At 45.5% G+C, this 21590-nt stretch overlaps 1 protein-coding gene across 9 annotated transcripts in view; it reads left to right on the top strand.

Annotated features, from left to right (window-relative positions):
* Nucleotides 1–96: 96 nt before the first annotated feature.
* Nucleotides 97–21590, top strand: part of LOC103784642 (zinc finger protein 562) — a 34804-nt gene continuing 13310 nt past the window's right edge. For 2 of the 9 annotated variants that reach the window (XM_063599849.1, XM_063599844.1), the window contains exons 1-3: nucleotides 97–5473; nucleotides 19625–19779; nucleotides 21007–21095. In XM_063599849.1, the coding sequence (XP_063455919.1) occupies nucleotides 19755–19779; nucleotides 21007–21095 (114 nt within the window). In that variant the 5' untranslated portion in view covers nucleotides 97–5473; nucleotides 19625–19754. Of the gene's footprint in view, nucleotides 16063–19624; nucleotides 21096–21590 lie in introns of all 9 variants that reach the window. The other 7 variants (XM_063599850.1, XM_063599847.1, XM_063599843.1 and 4 more) reach the window with 5 other exon arrangements.

Below are 21590 nucleotides of genomic sequence, written 5' to 3'. Positions count from 1 at the left end.
TTGCCATCATGGCCCGTTCTCAATGAGCTGTTGGGTACACCTCCCAGACGGGGTGGTGGCCAGGCAGAGGGGCTCCTCACTTCCCAGTAGGGGCGGCCGGGCAGAGGCGCCCCTCACCTCCCGGACGGGGCGGCTGGCCAGGTGGGGGGCTGACCCCCCCCCACCTCCCTCCCGGACGGGGCGGCTGGCCGGGCGGGGGGCTGACACCCCCACCTCCCTCCCAGACGGGGCGGCTGGCCAGGCGGGGGGCTGACGCTCCCACCTCCCTCCCGGATGGGGCGGCTGGCCTGGCGGGGGCTGACCCCCACCTCCCTCCCGGACGGGGTGGCTGCCGGGTGGAGATGCTCCTCACTTCCCAGATGGGGTGGCTGCCAGGCGGAGGGGTTCCTCACTTCTCAGACGGGGCGGTTGCCAGGCAGAGGGTCTCCTCACTTCTCAGACGGGGCGGCCGGGCAGAGACGCTCCTCACCTCCCAGATGGGGTCGCGGCCGGGCAGAGGCGCTCCTCACATTCCAGACGGGGTGGCGGGGCAGAGGCGCTCCCCACATCTCAGACGATGGGCGGCCGGGCAGAGATGCTCCTGACTTCCTAGATGGGATGGCGGCCGGGAAGAGGCGCTCCTCGCTTCCTAGATGGGATGGCGGCCGGGCGGAGACGCTCCTCACTTTCCAGACTGGGCAGCCAGGCAGAGGGGCTCCTCACATCCCAGATGATGGGCGGCCAGGCAGAGACGCTCCTCACTTCCCAGACGGGGTGGCGGCCGGGCAGAGGCTGCACTCTCGGCACTTTGGGAGGCCAAGGCAGGCTGCTCGGAGGTGGAGGTTGTAGCGAGCCGAGATCACGCCACTGCACTCCAGCCTGGGCACCATTGAGCACTGAGTGAATGAGGCTCTGTCTGCAATCCCGGCACCTCGGGAGGCTGAGGCTGGTGGATCACTCACGGTTAGGAGCTGGAGACCAGCCCGGCCAACACAGCGAAACCCCGTCTCCACCAAAAAAATACGAAAACCAGTCAGGCGTGGCGGCGCGCGCCTGCAATCGCAGGGACTCGGCAGGCTGAGGCAGGAGAATCAGGCAGGGAGGTTGCAGTGAGCCGAGATGGCAGCAGTACAGTCCAGCTTCGGCTCGGCATCAGAGGGAGACCATGGAAAGAGAGGGAGAGGGAGACCGTGGGGAGAGGGAGAGGGAGGACACCCAGCTATTTTTGTATTTTTAGTAGAGACGGGGGTTTCTCCATGTTGGTTAGGCTGGTCTCGAACTCCCGACCTCAGGTGATTCACCCACCTCGGCCTCTCAAAGTACTGGGATTACAGGCGTGAGCCACCAGCCGAGCCTATTTTTTGTATTTTTAGTAGAGACGGGGTTTCACCATGTTGGCCAGGCTGGTTTCAAACTCCTGACCTCAAGTGATCCTCCTGCCTTGACCTACCAAAGTGCTAGGATTACAGGCGTGAGCCACCACGCCCAGCAAAATACCACATTTATGAACCAAATTTCTACATGTTCTTGGGTCTATTTATAGATATTTTATTAGTCTGTTTCTGCTTCATGCACTAGTACCACATAGTTTTAATTATAGAGGCTTTATAGAATGTTTTTATTTTAAAATAATTCTTTGTCTTGCGTGAAAATTGTCAATAGTATGTTTTAATATCTGCTGCTCATCATTGCTTTTGTTTTTGTTTTCCTTTTTTTTTTTTTTGACACAGTCTCTCTCTGTCCCAGGCTGGGGTGCAATGGTGCGATCTCAGCTCACTGCAACCTCCACCTCCCGGGTTCAAGCAATTCTCCTGCCTCAGCCTCCCAAGTAGTTGGGACTACAAGCACGTGCCACCATTCCCAGCTAATTTTTGCATTTTTAGTAGAGACATGGTTTCACCATGTTGGCCAGGATGGTCTTGATCTCCTGACCTTGTGATCTGCCTGCCTCAGCCTCCCAAAGTGCTGGGATAACAGGCATGAGCCACAGTGCCCGGCCCTGTTTTTGTTTTCTTGCTTATTATCAGATTTTCTTTTTCCATATAAACTTTTAGCATCAATGTACCTAACTCCAGAAAAAATTTTGGTGTTTTTATTGGGATTATGTTACATTTCTGAATAAACTTGGGGAGAATGTCTGGTATTACTGCTATTTTACAACATAGGAAATGCGGTCCTGGCCCATGTGGTAAGATCAGAAAAATAACAATAGAAATACATATTTTTGGTCAGGCTTAGTGGCTCACACCTGTAATCCCAGCACGTTGGGAGGCCAAAGTGGGCAGATCATGAGGTCAGGAGTTCAAGACCAGCCAAGCCAATATGGTGAAACGTCTCTACTAAAAATACAAAAATTAGCTGGACATGGTGGCGCAGGCCTGTAGTCCCAGGTACTTGGGAGGCTGAGACAGAAGAATTGCTTGAACCAGGGAGCAGAGGTTGCAGTGAGCCAAGATTGTGCCAATGCACTCCAGCCTGGGCAACAGAGCGAGACTCCATTGCAAAAAATAAAAGAAAAAGAAAAAAGGAATTTTTAAAAAATTTTATTGTTTTTTAAGGAGACAGGGTCTTGCTGTGTTGCCCAGGCTTGTCTCCAACTCCTGGCCACAAACGATCCTCCCATATTGGCCTCTCAAAGTGTGCTGAGATTACAGGCATGAGGCAACGTGCCCAGCCAGAAATACATACTTGGTGAAGAAAAAAAAAAATCAAGATTTATAGAAAGTATTATTATATTGAAAATGTGGCTGTGCGTGGTTGCTCATGCCTATTATAGGGAAAAGAAAGAGATCAGACTGTTACTGTGTCTATGTAGAAAAGGAAGACATAAGAAACTCCATTTTGATCTGTACCCTAAACAATTGTTTTGCCTTGAGATGCTGTTAATCTGTAACTTTAGCCCCAACCTTGTGCTCACAAAACGTGTTGTATGGAATCAAGGTTTAAGGGATCTAGGGCTGTGCAGGATGTGCCTTCTTAACAATATGTTTACAGGCAGTATGCTGGATGAAAGTCATCGCCATTCTCCATTCTCAATTAACCAGGGGCACAATGCACTGCAGAAAGCAGCAGGGACCTCTGCCCAGGAAAGCTGGGTATTGTCCAAAGTTTCTCCCCACTGAGACAGCCTGAGATATGGCCTCATGGGATGGGAAAGACCTGACCGTCCCCCAGCCTGACACCCATGAAGGGTCTGTGCTGAGGAGCATTAGTAAAAGAGGAAGGCCTGTGTCTCCTGAATGCCCCTGGGAACGGAATGTCTTGGTATAAAACCCGATTGTACATTGTTCTCTTCTGAGACAGGAGAACACTGCCCTGTGGCTGGAGGTGAGACATGCTGGTGGCAATGCTGCTCTGCTATTCTTTACTACACTGAGATGTTTGGGTGGAGAGAAGCATAAATCTGGCCTACGTGCACATCCAGGCATAGTACCTTCCCTTGAACTTATTTGTGACACAGATTCTTTGCTCATATGTTTTCTTGCTGACCTTCTCCCCACTATCACCCTGTTCTCCTGCTGCATTCCCCTTGCTGAGATAGTGAAAATAGTAATCAATAAATACTGAAGGAACTCAGAGACTGGTGCCAGTGTGGGTCCTCTGGACACTGAGCGCCGGTCCCCTGGGCCCACTGTTCTTTCTCTATACTTTGTCTCTGTGTCTTATTTCTTTTCTCAGTCTCTCATCCCACCTGATGAGAAATACCCACAGGTGTGGAGGGGCTGGCCCCCTTCACCTATAATCCCAGCATTCTGCAAGGCTGAGATGGGCAAATCACGAGGTCAGGAGTTTGAGACCAGCCTGGCCAACATGGTGAAATGCCCTCTGTACTGAAAATAGAAAAAATTAGCTGGGCATAGTGGCAGCCACCTGTAATCCCAGCTACTCGGGAGGCTGAGGCAGGAGAATCACTTGCACCCAGGAGACGGAGGTTGCAGTGAGCTAAGATCGCACCACTGCACTCCAGCCCGGGCAACAGAGTGAGACTCCAGTCTCCAAAAAAAAAAAAAAAAAAAAAAAAGTAAAAAAACGCAATGGAAACAGCAGGTTCTATAAAATAAAGAATGAAAAAATAGGCTGGGCGCGGTGGCTCACGCCTGTAATCCCAGCACTTTGGGAGGCCGAGGCGGGTGGATCATGAGGTCAGGAGATGGGGATCATCTTGGCTAACACCGTGAAACCCCGTCTCTACTAAGAATACAAAAAAATTAGCCGGTTGTGGTCGCGGGCGCCTGTAGTCCCAGCTACTTAGGAGGCTAGGCAGGAGAATGGTGTGAACCCAGGAGGCGGAGCTTGCAGTGAGCCGAGATTGCACCACTGCACTCCAGCCTGGGGGACAGAGAGAGACTCCGTCTCAAAAAAAAAAAAAAAAAGAAAAAGAAAAAGAAAAAGAAAAAGGCCTACAGAAAGAATGACTGAATGGAAGAGACAGACCATGCCATCTATCACCGGCAGGTTTAATATGGAAGAATCATGGAAAGGCTCCAGGAACATGAGGAGCAGCATACAAAAAAGCTTAATATAGACACACACACACACACATATATATATTTTTTCTTTTTGAGATGAAGTCATGCTCTTGTCCCCCAGATTGGAGTGCAGTGGCGCTATCTCGGCTCACCGCAACCTCCGCCTCCCGGGTTCAATTGATTCTCCTGCCTCAGCCTCCTGAGTAGCTGGGATTACAAGCGCCTGCCACCACACCCAGCTATTTTTTTGTATTTTTAGTAGAGACGGGGTTTCAGCATGTTGGCCAGGCTGGTGTCAAACTCCCGACCTCAGGTGATCCGCCCGCCTTGGCTTCCCAAAGTGCAGGGATTACAGGCGTGAGCCACTGGCGCTTGGCCTTATATATATATATTTTAATAGAGACAGGGTCGAGCCGGGCACAGGCCTGGGCAACAAGAGTGAAACTCTGTCTCAAAAAAAAAAAAACAAAAAGAAAAGAAAAAAAAAGACACACGGTCTTGCTATTTTACTCAGGCTGGTCTGGAACTCTTGGACTCAAGCTATCCACCTGCCTTAGCCTCCCAAAGTGCTGGAATTACAGGCGTGAGCCACTGAGCCCGCCCGGGATAAGCTTTGGAGGAGCATCCTCTGGGGTGCGTCCCATCCCCCATCCCCGCCTTTCCAACCCGTCTGGCCACCTGAAACGCGAGCTAGGCCGGGTCCCACCTCTAAACCGCCCCCAAGTATGGGCCCCACCCCTCGCCCACGGTTCCGTCCAGAGGCCCGGTTCTAAACTCATCTTTTTCTTTGAACCCGTTTCTGCATCCCGCTCCCTGAGCCAACCCCAGGCACTGTCCGGCACCCACCCAGGAGGAAACTAGAATTTCTTTGTCCTACGTGCCTGAAACTAAAGCCCTGGAGCCCCACCCGGCCGGAGGCTCGGAGCGGAAGTGACGTCAGTGTGCCACCGCCATCTTTACCGGCTGTGGCTCAGCATGGTCGGTGCCGTTTCACCTTTATTGTGGTGGAGTCCACCCCTGCTGTGGTGAGTTCCACCTGCTTGGGGGTCCGGGACATAGCAGCGGGGCGGCAAAGGAAGGATTGGGCGTGGTCGCCCAGGAGCCTCTCAGATCCTCCTGGTTTCACTCGCTTTTCTAGGGGCTGTCAGTCCTCCTGGTGCGGCCTCTGGCCAGTTCCGAGAGGCCGCACAGTCCGTCTGGCCGCGTCGGGAAGTGTGTTTGTTCCGCCTCCGCCAGGTGTTTTCTTGAGTACTTTCATCCGCTGTGCTCCTCTCTTGAAAAGCTTGGAAAGCAACCTTTGGGAGTTTTTTTCTTTCCGAAAGGAAAAGGATTTCTGCCCTTCTGGTGAGGTTGGCTCTGGCCCCGCATTCTCCCGCGTCTGGAACCTATCTCTTCCGGCATGTTCCTGGTGAGCAACGGCGGAAAAATGGCTTCAAGAGGGCTGTGACTTCCATTTATTTGCTAAAAAATGTCTCATCTGAGAATCTGGCGTTGTCTTGATGTCCTTTACTTTTTTTTTTTGATTTGGAGTCTTACTCTGTCACCCACGCTGGAGTGCAGTGGCACGATGTTGGCTCACTGCAACTTTCACCTCCCGGGTTCAAGTGATTGTTAGATACGAGTTTTAAATTTCTTTTTAAAAGATCAGTATGTCAGTATGTTTAATTCTTTGCCTTCTACTTTTAAACTTCTCCGTAAAGCAACCTTTTTCGATTACCTGCTCCACCCTGACTCATTCTGATTACCTGCTCCACCCAGACTTATTTTGATTACTTACTCCCCACTGACTCATTTTCCACCCTGACTCATTCCAATTTCCTGCTCTGTTATAACCATTTTCCCCAACAAACCACTCACCCTGTCACTCTCTTTAAATTAGCCAATTGGAATTAGTTTAGCCTGTGGGGTCTAACCCTAGCCATCGGGGAAGGACACAGCGGCAGGGGCCACTTTCCTCAAGAATAAGAACCCCTTCCCCTCCCTTGTCCTGGTGTGTGCTCACCATTGCGCCATCTGTGAGGGCACACCCTTCTATAGAAGTAAATTGCCTTGCTGAGAAAAGAAAATGTTATATTTGAGTGCTTTTTTTTTTGTGGCATGAAAACTTTATAACATGATTCACCTGCCTCAGCCTCCCGAGTAGCTGGGATTCCAGGCGTGCACCACCACACCTGGCTAATTTTTTATATTTTTGGTAGAGATGGGGTTTCACCATGTTGGCCAGGCTGGTCTCGAACTCCTGACCTCAAGTGATCCACCCGCCACTTATTTTTGACACATTACATTCAGATGGAAAAAACATATAGTTGTTTAGGGTGTGCCCGTTTTTGTATGTAAATATGAACGCGTGTAGACTAAGCCTTTAGTTTTTAATTTTTATTTTCTTGCAGGTTATTTTTTTTCTAATTGTTACCAGCTGCAAGCCTTTCTACTTAAAGCCAGGCCAGATGCACTGGCTCACACCTGTAATCACAGCACTTTGGGAGGCAGAGGCAGGCGGATCACCTGAGGTCAGGAGATCCAGACTAGCCTAGCCAACATGGTAAAACCCTGTCTCTACTAAAAATACAAAAATTAGCCGGGCTTGGTGGTGGGCCCCTGTAATCCCAGCTGTTGGAGATAAAAAAATAAAATGCTGGGTGCTGCAAAGTGAAACCAGCACTCAGGCAAAAGTTTTCTCAGCAACGCAATTTATTTCTATAGAAGGGTGAGTCTCGCGGATGGAGTGATGGCGAGAGTACACCAGATAAGGGAGGGGAAGGGGTTTTTATTTCTAACGCTGGGTCCCTACTTCTGTGTCGCCCCCCCCCCCCCGTGGGTTAGGGTCGGACTGCAGAATCTAAACTGACCCTATTGGCTATCTGTGAATATTTTCCCCAAATAAGGAAGGGTAGGGGGATGTGTGAGTCATGATGGTGGGATGTGCAGTTTCAAAGAGTGGAATAGCTGTAGAATGAGTAGCCAAGGGAACAGATGTGAGTTATTGATTAGAGCTGATGGGAAGGTTGTTTACAGTAACTAGAGGCAAGGAGGCATGGAGAACAGGAAAGTTGAGTTTGAGAACAAAGAACAAGGAAGTTTATAGGCTGAACTTTTGAAGAGAAATTCAGAGAAATATATTGTATCTTACACAGCTACTCCGGAGGCTGAGGCAGGAGAGTCACTTTAACCCGGGAGGCGGAGGTCGCATTGAGCCGAGATCCCGCCACTGCCCTCCAGCCTGGGTGACGAGAGCGAAACTGTCTCAAAAAAAAAAAAAAAAGAAAAAAGAAAGGCAATAATACTCAACTATTCTCTTCATCTGAAGTTCTTAGGTCTGTACCTCCCCCACAGTCCTTCAAAACAGAGGCCTCCAGGAACCAGGAAGAAAGAATGGAGGCTTTATTACACTGACACTAGAATTATTTACTATTATAATCAGAATAGTATTCTAGTATCAGTGTAATAAAATATCTAGTATCTGTATAATTTATTAAGAGCATGTTTGGACTAAGTGTAGTTTTTACATTTTTTTCTGAAAAATTTGATCCTAAGGAAAACTTGAACATCTAACACACCCAGTCTAGTAGATTTACTTAATTTTTTAGCATTTTATTTCTTTCTCCTCATGTAAATCTTACAGTGAACAATTTGAGTGTAAATTGAGCATAAATTGTACATGTGATGCTTGACCTTTAAATACTTCGTAATGCACCTCCTAAAAATAGGCATTGTCATACTAAAACCACAATACTAGTATTTCACTTAAATAAAAAATAATAATGTCATCTAATGTCTACTTTCCGTAATAACTAAAATTCTCCTCATTGATTCAACGTATGCTCTTGGGTGTTTTTGGATCTAAGATCCATTCAAGATTTTTGCATTGCAATTGTCAGTGTCTTCAGTGTCTTTTTGCCTATAACAGTTATTACTGTCCATTATATTGACTTTCAGAGAGTCACACTCATTCTCTTAGAAAGTCATACAATCAGATATTTCTGATTGGATTCTCATGGTGTGTGTAAATATTCCTTTATTTCATGCGATTTCCTACAAACTTGGAATTGGGTCCAGAGGAGAAGCTGACAACAGTTGTTTGATAATGGGTGACAGTATGTACTTCATGCTTTGGGGACCAGAAAGTCTCAAATTACTCAGTTCAGCCTTAGTTACTTCATGTCCCATGACTAGTTGTTCATTCTCTGTCATGTGCTAGTGGCAAACCACAACCTGTTTCTCAAAAGAAAAACAGTTAATCTGCACAAGAGGGCATGGATTGACTCTGCAATACCAGAGGGCTGTACTCTACATCTTCTGTTGGTGCATGCCAGAGGCTTCCAATAAATAACATGCCATTTAACATGGACACATTGAGTATCACTGGGTCTGCTGGATCAGGTGGACCAAGTGCTTAGGAAGCTTGCATTGCAGCCTGAAATTGCTCTTGTCTACAGTTGAAACTAGAATCCTTACAGGTAACTCTGTGGGGCGTTAAAGTACATGCAAATGTATGTGTTGCCTCCAAAATTCAAGAGGTCTATGGATGGTAGTTTTTGAGAAACCTCCATGCTGGGTTTTTTTTCTTTTTTTGAGACAAAGTCTTGCTGGATCACCCAGGCTGGAGAGCAATGGCATAATCATGGCTCATTGCTCCTTGTTAATGGTAGGTGGTATTAGGTGCAGTAACTTGGAGTGACATCTTGGAGGGATGTCTTTACATGATCCAGACAAGGGAATATCTTTACCCACAGACATGGTGGCCCCAGAATCTCCCACTCCCTATTTTACAATCCAGAAAATTTTTTTTGATTCATAATAGATGAACATATTTTCAGAGTACATGTGATAATTTGATACATTCACATAATCAGGGTAAGTAGCATACCTGTCACCTTAAATATTTATCTTTTCTATATTGTAGGAACATCGTTATTCTCTTAGCTGTGTTGAAATGTATGATAGATGCGTATTAAGTGTAGTCACCCTACTGATCTATTGAATACCAGTTCTTATTTCTTCTAACTGTATATTTTACCGATGAATCAACCTCTTTTTTTTTTTTTTTTGGGAGATGGAGTCTCGCCATCACCCAGGCTGGAATGCAGTGGCATGATCTTGGCTCACTGCAACCTCTGCCTCCTCCCGGGTTCAAGTGGTTCTCCTCCCTCAGCCTCCCGAGTAGCTAGGATTAAGGGGTGCACCACCACACCCGGCTAATTTTTGTAGTTTTAGTGGAGACGGGGTTTTACCATATTGGACAGGTTGGTCTCGAACTCCTGATCTCACATAATCAGGGTGATCTGCCCGCCTTGGCCTCCCAAAGTGCTGGGATTACAGGCATGAGCCACCTCACTCAGCCTAATCAACCTCTCTTTATCTCTGTCTCCCTCCTACCCTTCTGGCCTCTAGTAATCACCAATCTGTACTCTATGCTCATGAGATCCACTTTTTTAGCTCCCACATGTGAGAATATGGGGTATTTGTCTGCTGTGCTTGGCTTATTTCACTTCCATGATGACCTCCAGTTCTATCCAGTTGCTGCAAATGACAGAATTCCATTCTTCTTTATGGCTGAATAATAATCCGCTGTCTATATATACCATATTTTCTTTATTCATTCTTTCATTATTAGACACTTAGGTTGATTCCATATTTTGGCTATTATGAGTAGTGCTGCGGTAAACAAGGGAATGTATATATATCTTTTCAAATATATTGATTTCCTTTCTTTTGGATATATACCCAGTGGGATTCCAGATCATATGGTAGTTCTATTTTTAATTTTTTGAGAAACCCCCATACTGTTTTTTTTTTTTTTTTTTTTTTTTTGAGATAGTCTTGCTGTGTCACCCAGGCTAGAGTGCCATGGCATAATCATGGCTCACTGCAGCCTTGACTTCCTGGGCTCAGGTGATCCTCCCACCTCAGCTTCCTGAGTAGCCAGGACTACAGGCCTCCACTAATAAACCTGGCTAAGTTTTTTTGTTTGTTTCTTTGATTTTTTGAGACAGAGTCTCACTCTGTCACTCAGGCTGGGGTGCAGTGGCATGATCTTGGTTCACTGCAACGTCCGCCTCCTGGGTTCAAGCAATTCTCTTACCTCAGCCTCTGGAGTAGCTGGGACTACAGGTGCACGCCACCATGCCCAGCTAATTTTTGTATTTTCAGTAGAGACAGAGTTTCACCATGTTGACCAGGCTGGTCTCAAACTCCTGACCTCAAATGATCTGCCTGCCTTGGCCTCCTAAAGAGCTGGGATTACAGGCATGAGCTACTGTCCCTGACTGGTTGTGTGTGTGTGTGTGAGTGTGTGTGTGTGTGTGCGCGCGCGTGCGCATGCACGTGCATGCAGACAGGTCTTGCCAGGTTCAGACAGGTTTTGTGTGTGCATGTGTGTACAGACAGGTGTTGCTGTGTTGCCCAGCCTGGTCTGGAACTCCTGGGCTCAAGTGATCTCCCACCGCAGCCTCAAGTTTTGGGATTACAGGCCTGAGCCACCACACCTGAATATTGTTCTCTACAGTGGCTGTACTAATTTATATTCCCACCAACTGCATACAAGGATTATCTTTTCACCATATCCTCATCAGCATTTGTTATTCCCTGTCTTTTTTATAAAAGCCACTCTAAATGAGGTGAGATGATATCTCATTGTGGTTATGTGTGATTTGTATTTCTCTGATGATTAGTGATGTTGAGCATTTTTTTGTATGCCTGTTGGCCATTTGTATGTCTTTTTTTTGAGAAACATCTATTCTGACCTTTTTGCTGATTTTTTTATTGGATTTTTTTTGTTATCAAGTTTGAGTTCCTTATATATTCTGATTATTAATCCCAGGTGGATAGTTTGTAAATATTTTCTCCCATACTGTAGATTGTCTCTTCACTTTGTTGATTGTTTCTTTTGCTGTGGAGAAGTTTTTAGCTTGATGTAATCTCATATGTTTGTTTTTTTCTCTTGTTGCCTGTGCTTTTGAGATCTTCCCAAGAAATCTTTACCCAGACCAATGCCCTGGATTGTTTCCCAAGGGTCTTCCTCTACTAGTTTTATAGTTTCAGGTGTTAGATGTAAGTCTTTAATCTGTTTTGACTTTTTTTTTTTATGCTGAGAGATGGCATCTAGTTTTACTCTGCATATGGTTATCCAGTTTTCCCAGCAGCATTTATTGAAAAGACTGTTATTTTCCCATTGTATGCTTTTGGTGCCTTTGTTGAAAATGAGCTGTCTGTAAATGTGTAGATTTGTATTTAGGTTCTTTGTTCTCTTCCATTGATCTATGTGTTTTTTTTTTTTTTTTATGTCAGTACCATGCTGATTTGGTTATGATAGCTTTGTAGTATATTTTGAAGTCAGGCAGTGTGATGATTCCAGCTTTGTTCTTTTTGTTCAGTATTTCTTTGGCTGTTTGAAGTCTTTTATGGTTGCATATAAATTTTAGGATTTTTTTTCTATTTTTGTGATGAATGTCATTGCTATTTTGATAACGGTTGCTCTTAATTGTAAATTGCTTTGGGTAGTATTGTCATTTTAACAATATTCTTCTAATCCATGAGCATGGAATGTCTTTCCATTTTTTTTCTGTATTCTCTACAGTTTGTTTCATCAGTGTTTTATAGTTTTCCTTGTATAGCTCCTTCACATTTTTGGTTACTTTTTATTTTCTCTTTTTTTCAGAGGTGGGGTCTCACTTTGTTGCCCAGGCTGGAGTACAGTGGTGCAGTTGTAGCTCATGCAGCAGCCTTGAACTCCTGGGCTCAAGGAATCCTCCTGCCTCAGTCTCTTTTGAGTAGCTGGGACTACAGGTGTGTGCCATCATGCCTGGCTAATTTTTTTTTTTAATTGAGACTGAGCCATGCCATGTTGCCCAGGCTGGTCTTGAACTGTTGGGCTTAAGCAATCCTCCCACCTCAGCCTCCCAAAATTCTGGGATTACAATTGTGAGTCATCATGCCTGGTGCTGGCATTTTATAGTCTTTGCAGCTATTGTAAATGTGATTACTTCTTGATTTCTTTTTCAGATTGTTCACTGTTGGCGTATATAAATGCAACTGATTTTTGTATGTTGATTTTGTGTCCCGAACATTTACTGAATTCATTTATCAGTTCTAATAGGTTTTTGGTGGAGTCTTTAGGTTTTTCTAAATATAAGATTATGTTAGCTGAGCATGGTGGCTCATGCCTGTAATCCCAGCACTTTAGGAGGCCAAAGCAAGAGGATCACTTGAAATCAGGAGTTCAAGGCCAGCCTGGGTAATATATTGAGGACCCCTCTGCCCCCAGTCTCTAAAAAAAAAAAAAAAGTTAGCATTGTCACACATGCCTGTGGTTCTAGCTACTCGGGAGGCTGAGGCAGGAGTATCACTTGAGCCCAGGAGACCAAGGCTGCAGTGAGCTGTGATCACCACTGCATTCTAGCCTGAGCAACAGAGGGAGACCCTGTTTCTAAGGAGAAAAAGGTCATGTCATTGGCAAACAAGGCTAATTTGACTTCTTTTTTAGTTGAGATGCCCTTTATTTGTTTCTCTTGCCTAATTGCTCTGGCCAGAACTTATAGTATTATGTTGAATAGAAGTGGTAAAAGTGGACATCCTTGTTCTGTTCAAGATCTCAGAGGAAAGACTTTCAATTTTTCCCTGTTCAGTATGATGTTGGATGTGGGTGTGTCATATATGGCCTTTATTATTTTGAGGTATATTCGTTCTATACACAGTTTGTTGGGGACTTTTGTCAAAAAGGGATATTGAATTTTATCAAATGGTGTTTCAGCATCTGTGGAAATCTCATACGGTTTTTATTCTTGGTTCTGTTAATTTGGTACGTCACATTTATTGATTTGCATATGTTGAACCATCCTTGTATTTCTATGATGAATTTCACTTGATTGTGATGAATGATTTTCTTAATGTGTTGAATTTGGTTTGCTAATATTTTGGTGAGAATTTTTGCAGGTATGTTCATCAGTGATATTGGCCTGTAGTTTTGTTGTTGTTGTGCTCTTATCTGGTTTTGATATGAGAATAATGCTCACCTTGTAGACTAAGTTTGGAAATATTCTCTCCTCTTCAATTTTGTTTGAGGAGTTCAAGTAGTATTGGTATTAGTTCTTTAAGTTTTTGGTAGGATTCAGCAGTGAAGTTATCAGGTCCTGGGCTTTTCTTTGATGGGATTCATTTTGTTATCACTTTGATCTTGTTATTGTTGTGTTGAGGTTTTCTATTTCTTCATGGTTCAGTCTTGGTAGGTTGTATGCACCCAAGAATTTGTCTGTTTCTTCCAGGCTTTTCAGTTTGTTGGCATATAGTTTTTCATAATAGTTTCTAATGATTGGTTGTATTTCTGTGGTTTCTGTTCTGTTTTCTTTTTCATTTTTTATTTTATTTGGGTCATTTTTTTCCCTTAGTCTAGCCGAAGGTTAATTTTGTTTATCTTTTCAAGTAATCAACTTTATGTTTTATTGATCTTCTGTATTGTTTTTTATTTTCAATTTTATTTTGGCTCTGGTCTTTATTCTTTTGTTCTACTAATTTTGAATCTGGTTTGTTTTTGCTTTTCTAGTATCTTAAGGGGTATCATTAGGTTTATTTTAAATTTTTCTACTTTTTTGATGTATGTGTTTACTGCTGTAAAATTCTCCCTTAGTACTGCTTTTATCCCATAGATTTTGGTTTGTCAACATACCAAAACCAAAACAATGTTCCATTGTGTAATTTTTTTTTTTTTTTTTTTTTTTTTTTTTTTTTTTTGAGACGGAGGTTTGTTCTTGTTGCCCAGGCTGGAGTGCAATAGTGCGATCTCGGCTCACCACAACCTCTGCTTCCCGGATTCAAGCGATTCTCCTGCTTCAGCCTCCCGAGTAGTGGGATTACAGGCATGCGCCACCATGTCTAGCTAATTTTGTATTTTTAGTAGAGACAGTGTTTCTCCATGTTGGTCAGGCTGGTCTTGAACTCCTGACCTCAGAAGATCCACCCACCTCGGCCTCCCAAAGTGTTGGGATTACAGGCATGAGCCATAGCAAGCAGCCTCTTAAATTATTTTGATTTTTTTTTTTTTTTTTAAGACTAGGTCTCTCTCTGTCACCTAGCCTGGAGTGCAGTGGTGTGATCATGGCTTACTGCATCCTCTACCTCCCATGCTGAAGCAATCCTCCTACCTCAGTCTCCTAAGTAGGTGAGGTGCACGCCATCACACCTGGCTACTTTTTGTACTTTTTAGTAGAGATGGGTTTTCATCATGTTTCCCAGGCAGGTCTTGAACTCCTGAGCTCAAGCCATCCACCTGTGTCGGCCTCCCAAAATTATTTCCTTTCTTTAAAATTTCCATAGGTCACCGCCTCCTTTTCAGCACTAGATGGAATCTTAAACCCATGTTTGCCTCTGCTCTAGCAAACAGTCAAGAATACTGCCCATCCAGAATTGGGGAGTCCTAAAGGGCATATTCCAGCAATGTGGGAAGGCTGGCTGTGTGTTCTGCCCAGGGGACCTGTGTAGCATACCCCTACAGTATGCTGCTCCCAGGGCTGGGGATGGTAGTCCTGCCTCCCCTCTTTGTCCCTGGATGTCCTCAGGGTATTTCTCCCTTCAGGCTCTTGTGATGCTTCCTGTGGGTTGAGACAGGGAGGGACTGATCTTTTACCAGGGAACCCAGGATGGTGGAGAAGGTGGTTGTCCACCTTGAGCTCAGTTTTTTCCAGTGTAGAAACTGAATTGGTAGAAATTTTCCACATTCTTGGTGCTGGAGTAAGGAGAAGGGTGTTGTGGATATGGAAATTTGATTCTCTTACCATCTCCTTGGAGTTTTTTTCACTTCGTTGTAGCCACAGAAACTGCTTTTTTTTTTTTTTTAGACAGAGTCTTGCTCTGTCCCCAGGCTGGAGAGCAGTGGCACGATCTTGGCTCACTGCAACCTCCGCTTCCCAGGTTCAAGCAATTCTCCAACCTCAGTATCCTGAGTAGCTGGGACTTCAGGCGTGTGCCACCATGCCCAGCTAATGTTTGTATTTTCAGTAGAGACAGGGTTTCACCATGTTGGCCAGGCTGGTCTCAAACTCCTGACCTCAGGTGAGCCACCTGCCTTGGCCTCCCAAAGTGCTGGCATTACAGGCATGAGCCAATACGCCTGGCCTAGAGCTGTTTTTTAAAGCACATGTGTGCATATATAGAAATGTGTTATATAAACGGTGGTATTTGAGATATTTTATTTTCTTTTCTTTTTTTTTGAGACAGAGTCTCACTCTGTCACCCAGGCTGTACCTCGTGATCCACCCGCCTTGGCCTCCCAGACTGCTGGGATTACAGGCATGAGCCACCGTGCCCAGCTGGTCTCGAACTTCTGCCCTCAGGTGATCCACCTGCATCAGCCTCCCAAAGTGCTGGGATTATAGGTGTGAGCTACTGCATCCAGGCCTGAGAAACTTTTCAAAAACGGCAGAAACCCAAAAGTCCTCAGATCACATATATGATTACATCCATAAGCCAAACCGTGCAAGAAATGTACAAGATAATGTTGGAACACATGCCCTGTGTGAAAACAATCAGTGACTGTTAGGGTCTTGTCAAAAGGAAAGGAGCCATCTTGAAGACAGTCCACTGGCCAGTGGTGGAACAACTTAACCATAACATAATAGTTTTTGTAAGTACTGATAATAAATCCAACCCAAAATGTGCAGCCCCTCCTTGGGGAAAATTAAACTTTAAGGAACGTTAAAACAAGTGAACTATAATTCCAGCACTTTTGGAGGCTGGGGCGGGTGGACCACTCATGGTCAGGAGTTCCAGACCAGCCAGACCAACATGGAGAAACACAGTCTCTACTAAAAACACAAAAATTAGCCAGGTGTGGTGATGTATGCCTGTAATCGCAGCTACTTGGGAGGCTGAGGCAGGAGAATAGCTTAAACCGAAGAGGCGGAGGTTGCAGTGAGCCTAGATCGTGCCATTGCACTCCTGGCTGGACAACAAGAGTGAAACTCTGTCTCAAAAAACAAAACAAAACAAAACAAATTCACAGACCAGGTGTGGTGGCTCACACCTGTAATCTCAGCACTTTGGGAGGCCAAGGCAGGCAGATCACCTGAGGTCAGGAGTTGAAGACCAGCCTGGCTGTCATTGTGAAACCCCATCTCTACTAAAAATACAAAAAAAAATTAGCTGGGAATGGTGGCATGCACCTGTAATCCCAGCTATTTGGGAGGCTGTGGCAGGAGAAACACTTGAACTAGGGAGTCCCAGCTACTCTGGAGTCCTGTAGTCCCAGCTACTCGAGAGGCTGAGGCAGGAAAATCGCTTGAACCTGGGAGGCGGCGGCTGCAGTGAGCCGAGATCGCGCCACTGCACTCCAGCCTGGGCGACAGAATGAGACTCTGTCTCAGAAAAAAAAAGAAAAAGAAAAAAAAGAACAATAGCTACAGTGGTGGCAATCGTGCTACTGCAGTCTAGCCTGGGTGATAAGAGCAAGACTCCGTCTCAAAAAAAAAAAAAAAAAAAAAAACCATCTACACAGTCAACCAGTGTGATGATTTTTGGAATGTCAGGACCCTTGAGGACTATATTTTGGAAGTGAACAGGAAGGAAAATTTATGCAGTCTGGAGGCAATGGTGTGGAGTCATTCTGGCTGTTTCTTTTCTTTTTCCTTTTTTTTTTTTTGAGATGGAGTCTCGCTCTGTCACCCAGGCTGGAGTGCAGTGGCGCAATCTCACTTACTGCAAGCTCCACCTCCTGGGTTTCATGCCATTCTCCTGCCTCAGCCTCCTGAGTATCTGGGACTACAGGCGCCTGCCACCATGCCTGGCAATTTTTTTTTTTTTTTTTGTATTTTTAGTAGAGACGAGGTTTCACTGCATTAGCCGGATGGTCTCGATCTCCTGACCTCGTGATCCACCCGCCTCGGCCTCCCAAAGTGCTGGGATTACAGGTGTGAGCCACTGCACCCGTCCAATTCTGGCTGTTTTTTCAAATTGGCATAGAGATAAGGCCATTATCTACATTAGTTGTGTACCAAGTGCCAACTGTTGTGTTCATTCTTTTCAGTAAAGAACAACATTTAGAACAATAGCTGGCCAGGCGCAGTGGCTCACATCTGTAATCCCAGCACCTTGGGAGGCTGAGGTGGGCACCTCCCGGGTTCGAGTGATTCTCCTGCCTTAGCCTCCTGAGTAGGTTGGACTACAGTGTGTGCCACCACGAGTGGCTAAGGTTTGTATTTTTAGTAGAGATGAGGTTTCACCATATGGGCTAGGCTGATCTTGAACTCCTGACCTCAAGTTCACGCCATTGTCCTGCCTCAGCCTCCCAAGTAGCTGGGACTACAGCCGCCCACCACCACACCTGGCTAATTTTTTGTATTTTAGTAGAGACGGGGTTTCATTGTGTTAGCCAGGATGGTCTCGATCTCCTGACCTTGTGGTCTGCCCGCCTTGGTACTCCCAAAGTGCTGGGATTACAGGCGTGAGCCACTGTGCCTGGCCTGTTGTCTATATTTTCTTTCTCTTTTTTTTTTTTTTTTTTGAGATGGAGTCTCGCTCTGTCACCCAGTCTGGAGTGCAGTGGCATGATCTCGGCTCACTGCAACCTCTGCCTCCCAGGATCAAGCAATTCTCCTGCCTCAGCCTCCTGAGTAGTCATGTGCCACCACGCCCAGCTAATTTTTGTATTTTTAGTAGAGACAGGGTTTTGCCATGATGGCCAGGCTGGTCTTGAACTCCTGACCTCAGGTGATCTGCCTGCCTCAGCCTCCCAAAGTACTGAGATTACAAGTGTGAGCCACCGCGCCTGGCCATCTTTTGAATATTTTAAATTCTGTTTTTCATCATCTTAGGTACACAATGAAGTTATCAATAACACACGTGGCTAGTGACTACTGAGTTGTTCTGTGCAGGTCTGGACTGTCTTCTGGTCATACTGGGGGGTAACAGCATATACAGGAGATCAGGATCTAGGGTCAAATATCAGACCAATTACTAGGATTATTTGAATGTAGGTTTTTTTCAGTATTAATAGAGGTAATGGGCCAGGCATGGTGGCTCATGCTTATTATCCCAGCACTTTGGGAGGCCAAGGTGGGAGGATTGTTTGAGCCCAGGAGTTTGAGACCAGCCTGGGCAACCTGGTGAAACCTTGTTTCTACTAAAAATGCAAAAAATTAGATCCAGTGGGGTGCACCTGTAGTCCCAGCCACTTTGGGGGCTGAAGTGGGAGAATCACTTGTTTGAGACCAGCCTGGCCAATATGATGAAACCCCTTCCTTACACATTTCTTTTTTGTTGTTGTTGTTTGAGATGGAGTCTCGCACTGTCACCTGGGCTGGAGTGCGATGGCACAGTCTCAGCTCACTGCAACCTCCACCTCCCGGGGTCAAGCGATTCTCCTTCCTCAGCATCCTGAGTAGCTGGGATTCCAGGTGCCCACGACCACACCCAGCTAATTTTTTCTATTTTTAGTAGAGACAGGGTTTCACTATGTTGGCCAGGCTGGTCTGGAACTCCTGACCTCGTGATCCACCTGCCTTGGCCTCCCAAAGTGTTGGGATTACAGGCATGAACCACCGTGCCTGACCAACCCCATCCTTACTAAAAATATAAAAATTAGCCAGGCATGGTGGTGCATACCTGTAATCCCAGCTACTCGGGAGGCTGAGGCCTGATAATCACTTGAACCTGGGAGGCAGAGGTTGCAGTGAGTCAAGATCACGCCACTGCATTTCAGCCTGGGCAACAGAGTGAGACTCTGTCTCAAAATAATAATAATAATATAATAATAAGGCTTGACGATGCACACCTGTGGTCCCAGCTATTCAGGAAGCTGAGGTGGGAGGATCACTTGAGCCTGGGAAATGTAGGCTACAGAGAGCTGTTGTTGTGTCATTGTACTTAAACCTGGGCAACAGAGTGAGACCCTGTCTCAATAAATAGATAGATGGATAGATACATAGATACATATAGGTAATGATAGCTGTTGGGAAGGATGGTTATGATAGTTAAGTGAGCATGTATATATAAAGCTACTAGAGCTACTTCTGACATACTAGTCCTCAATAAATGTCAGTTGCTGTTATTAATACTATCATTACTGAGTGACGATACTGAGTATACAGTTTTTGGTGGCCTTCACATCTGTCACCTGCAGAGAGAAAGCTCATGCATAATGTTCAATGACTGATGTTTGATGCGTGTTGTTTGGTGATTGGTATGAACAGGACCTCAGATAACCCTGTACAAAGAGGAATGGAGATTGCCTGTATCCACCTAGATTCATAAGCTGCCCTGAGGCGATCTTGGCATCAAGAAAGACAGCATTGAGGCACATCTCACCATCAGCTTCAGAGGATGTCAGCCTTTGATATGTCCCGTGGTAAGTCCTTGTTGATGCTCTTTTTCAGAGATTCTGCTTTAGGTCGCCCTCCACAACATAAGAGTCCAGTGAGCTGGGCCTGAACAGGCATGCTGCTTTTTTTTTTTTTTTTTTTCTTTTAGATGGAGTTTTGCTCTTGTTGCCCAGGCTGGAGTGCAATGGCATGATCTTAGCTCACCGCAACCTCCACCTCCTGGGTTCAAACAATTCTCCTGCCTCACCCACCCGAGTCACTGGGACCACAGGCTAATTTTGTATTTTTAGTAGAGACGGGTTTCTCCATGTTGGTCAGGCCGGTCTTGAACTCCCGACCTCAGGTGATTTGCCTGCCTCGGCCTCCCAAAGTGTTGGAATTACAGGCATGAGCCACCGTGCCCGGCTGCTGCTAGTTCTTTTAGGAGGAATTCAAGTAAGACGCAGAATGCTCTTTTATTTTATTCATATTATTATTTATTTATTTTTTGAGACCAAATCTTGCTCTGTCACCCAGGCTGGAGTGCAGTGGTGTAATCTTGGCTCACTGAAACCTCCGCCTGCTGGGTTCAAGCAATTCTCTTGCCTTAGCTTCTTAAGTAGCTGGGATCACAAGCATGCATCACCAGGTTCAGTTAATTTTTTTTTTTTTTTTTTTTGAGACGGAGTCTCACTCTGTCACCCAGGCTGAAGTGCAGTTGCATGATCTCGACTCATTGCAACCTCCACTTCCCAGGTTCAAGCAGTTCTCTGCCTCAGCCTCCTGTAATTTTTTTTTTTTTTTTTTTTTTTAGTAGAGACGGGGTTTTGCCACGTTGGCCAGGCTGGTCTTGAATGCCTGACCTCGAGTGATTTGCCCGCCTTGGCCTCCCAAAATGTTGGGATTACAGGCATGAGCCTCTGTGCCCAGTCAGAATGCTGTTTTAGAATTCAGCCCTGGTTTGTGTGCCTTTGGAAATGCTACATAAGCTTCATGAGTGTTACTACTATGGGCAGATAGTCACATTTTTCAGGGTGTAAGTTTCCTTGAAAAATGAAACTGTTACCCTTTACACAACAGGCAGCTCAGCCCATATCTGCTTTTCTGGGTCTAGGTGATACAGGACTACTATGGCATTTCATGGAAGTGTTGTGTGTGTGTAGTTTTTTCGAGTGTGCAGGAGCATATGGGAATTTCAAGCTAGGATGGAATGACTTCTGGGCATGAGAATGTGGGCAGCTCTGGCTTCTCATGCCTTCTTACTTTTCCACTAGGGTTTTTTTCCAGGGAACCAATCTGTCCTTTTGAAGAAAAGACAAAGATAGGAACGATGGTAGAGGACCACCGGTCAAATTCTTACCAGGTAAACAGAAAATGTACCGTTGTACAAAATGACATACTTACATCCAATAGGTAGACACATTTCCTTCTAGACAGACTCATCTCCAGAGTTTTCTTAGAGCAAATGAAGCCTTACTCAAGGATTGAGTCCCCAGATGAATTTCCCCAGGGAATGAAGTCTCCTATACATAAAGTGTTAACTTGAAGATCATTCCAGTAGCTCGGTAATTACTAATTAAGCCTGACCTTCATGGTGCCAACTGCATCTTTCTTACATTGCTGGGTGCGGTGACAGATGATAAAGCAGATGAAAGTGTCCTTTTATCAAATAATTTATTCACTCATCAGCATTTATCAGGTATCTGCAGTGTGCTGAGGAGTGTGCTGCCCAGAGACCAATGGGACAGGAAGAGCTCCTAGCCTGTTTATGCTGAGATAATGTAAGCAGTGTGCAGTGGCTCATGCCTGTAATTCCAGCTACTCAGCAGGCTGGGGTGGGAGGATCACTTCAGCCCAG

This window comes from Pan paniscus, chromosome 20, assembly GCF_029289425.2.
Source record: "Pan paniscus chromosome 20, NHGRI_mPanPan1-v2.0_pri, whole genome shotgun sequence".
NCBI lineage: Eukaryota > Metazoa > Chordata > Mammalia > Primates > Hominidae > Pan > Pan paniscus.
Note: the sequence above shows the minus strand (reverse complement) of the source record. Positions and strands in the feature narration are given on the sequence as shown.